General features: G+C 54.4%; 1 protein-coding gene across 1 annotated transcript; it reads left to right on the top strand.

Annotated features, from left to right (window-relative positions):
* Nucleotides 1-410: 410 nt before the first annotated feature.
* On the top strand, nt 411-2204 carry GNI_140190 (lysine-tRNA ligase; the record flags this gene model as incomplete). The annotated part of the gene is made up of 1 exon (XM_011134241.1): nt 411-2204. The coding sequence occupies one exon, from the start codon at nt 411-413 to the stop codon at nt 2202-2204; it is 1794 nt and encodes a 597-aa protein (XP_011132543.1).
* Between the last annotated feature and the right edge of the window lie 226 nt (nt 2205-2430).

The following is a 2430-nucleotide window of genomic DNA, read 5'->3' on the forward strand; positions in this document are numbered from 1 at the left end:
CCCCCCTTGATAGCCGCCGGGGGGGGGGGTTCAGTTGGTTCTGCGCAAGGTTCCGCACTGGGTTAGGCTTACCAAGGTCGGGCGGTAGATCTTCGTCGGCGTTTCTAAGTTCGCAAGAAGAGTGTGCGAATTTGCAGTCGTCTGCGTCGGGGCAAAAGGACTTTTCCGTAAGTTTGGCACAAGGTCGCGTAAAGAGTAGGTTTGGGCACTCACGTAATTCAGCTCGGGAGTGCGCAAAAAAGCAGCTGGCTTCTCTCTCACAATCCCCGGTCAGTGCCCAACGACACATCTTTGTCTTGGCCATGTGTTTATGGAGCGGATGAGAGGCAGGTTCTCGTCGTCGTCGACTCGTCCTCCCCCCCGACCGGCCGGTAGGCCCATTCTTCCGTAGGTCCATTAAAAAAAAATACATGGATCTTGGGACTGCGGCTTCTACACTGCCAACGGGAAACTCAGGAACGGGAGACTCACCGAGAACCACCAAGGCGAAGAAGCAAAAGGCCGTGAACAAACAAAGTGCGGCAGGCAAACAAGGTGCCAAAGGCAAGGTGGAGGAGCCGGAGGTGGACGAGGAGGCTGAAGCGCAGTCTTATCGCGAGGCTCGTTTAGCGGCGGTGAACGCGGTAGGTCGCGAGGCGGCTTACCCCCACAAGTTTCCGGTTACGTGCCGCTTGAACGAGTATGTGGAGAAGTACGTGAAGATTGAAGATGGAGCGCGTCTGCCGGATGTGGTGGAATGTGTTGCAGGTCGTGTGATGCGTCTGGCCGGTAGTAGTAATAAGTTGCGTTTTTATGACTTGGTTGGTGATGATGTGAAGATTCAGGTGTTTGCAGATGCCCAAACCTATGGCGAAGGTGAAGACTTTCTGGAGGACCAGAACCGGATCCGTCGTGGCGACATTCTCGGTGTGCGCGGCTTCCCAGGCCGGTCAAAACGAGGCGAGTTATCCATCTTCCCGTTAAAGATTGCTGTGTTATCTCCGTGTCTATATATGTTACCGAAGGCGCACTACGGACTTAAAGACCAAGAAATCCGTTACCGCCGCCGGTACCTTGACTTGATGATTAACCCGCAGGTAAAGAAGACGTTCCAACTGCGTTCACAAGTACTGCAGTATCTTCGCAAATACTTCACGGACCGCGCTTTCGTCGAAGTAGAGACGCCAATGATGAATCAAATCCCGGGGGGAGCAAGCGCACGGCCTTTTGTCACGCATCATAACGACCTTGACATGACGCTATACATGCGTGTAGCACCCGAGTTATACTTGAAACAGTTGATTGTGGGTGGCATGGATCGTGTGTTCGAAATTGGTAAAAACTTCAGGAATGAAGGTATTGATTTGACTCACAACCCGGAATTCACCTCTATCGAGTTCTATCAGGCCTACGCAGACTACCATGACCTCATGGAACTGACCGAACACCTGATTTCCAGCATGGTCAAAGACCTCACCGGCAGCTACAAGATCATGTACGACCCCGACAACACCGGTGCGGAGAACCCAGGTGTTGAGACGAAGAAGAGCGAACCAGTCGAAATCGATTTCACGCCACCCTGGCCGCGGTTCAGTTTTGTAGAGGAGATCGAGAAGTGCAGCGGTACCAAACTGCCGAGGCCGCTGGACTCTGCGGAATGTGTGGAGACGATGAAGGCTATTTGCAAGGCCGAAAAACTCGACTGGCCGCACCCGCCTACGGCAACCAAATTACTGGACAAGCTATGCGGACACTTCGTCGAACCACGCTGCATGAATCCTGCATTCATTAAAGACCACCCCCAGATCATGTCCCCTCTAGCCAAATGGCATCGTAGCTCTCCGGATGCTGCGGAACGTTGCGAACTATTTGTCATGGGCCGTGAACTCGCCAACTTCTATACCGAACTGAATGATCCACAAACCCAACGTCGATGTTTCGAAGAACAAGCCAAGGACAAAGCCGCTGGCGACGACGAAGCACAATTCATGGATGAAGGCTACTGTGTAGCCCTCGAACACGGCCTTCCCCCCACCGGCGGTTGGGGTCTCGGCGTTGACAGACTCGTCATGTTCCTCACCAATAATGCCAACATCAAAGAAGTAATCCTCTTCCCCGCCATGCGCCCATCCGTCAAAGACCAACCGAAAAGGACTGGACTCGGAGCGGGGACTGCACTGGCTGGGGTTGCTCCGGCTGCACCAACTGGTGCGGCTCCGTTCTAGCGTCCCTCGCCGCCGTAGGTCCGTCGCCGCCGTAGGTCTGTCTCCGCCGTAGGTCTGTCTCCGTTTTTTTTGGTTCGAAATCTCTCGATGAAATTCTCGCTGTGATAACTTGTGACGCAGGGTCGAGACCGGCTGGAGTCAGGGTCGAGACCGGCTGGAGTCAGGGTCGAGACCGGCTGGAGTCAGGGTCGAGACCGGCTGGAGTCAGGGTCGAGACCGACTGGAG

The sequence above is a fragment of the Gregarina niphandrodes genome (genome assembly GCF_000223845.1).
Source record: "Gregarina niphandrodes unplaced genomic scaffold scaffold00038, whole genome shotgun sequence".
Taxonomy (NCBI): Eukaryota; Apicomplexa; class Conoidasida; order Eugregarinorida; family Gregarinidae; genus Gregarina; species Gregarina niphandrodes.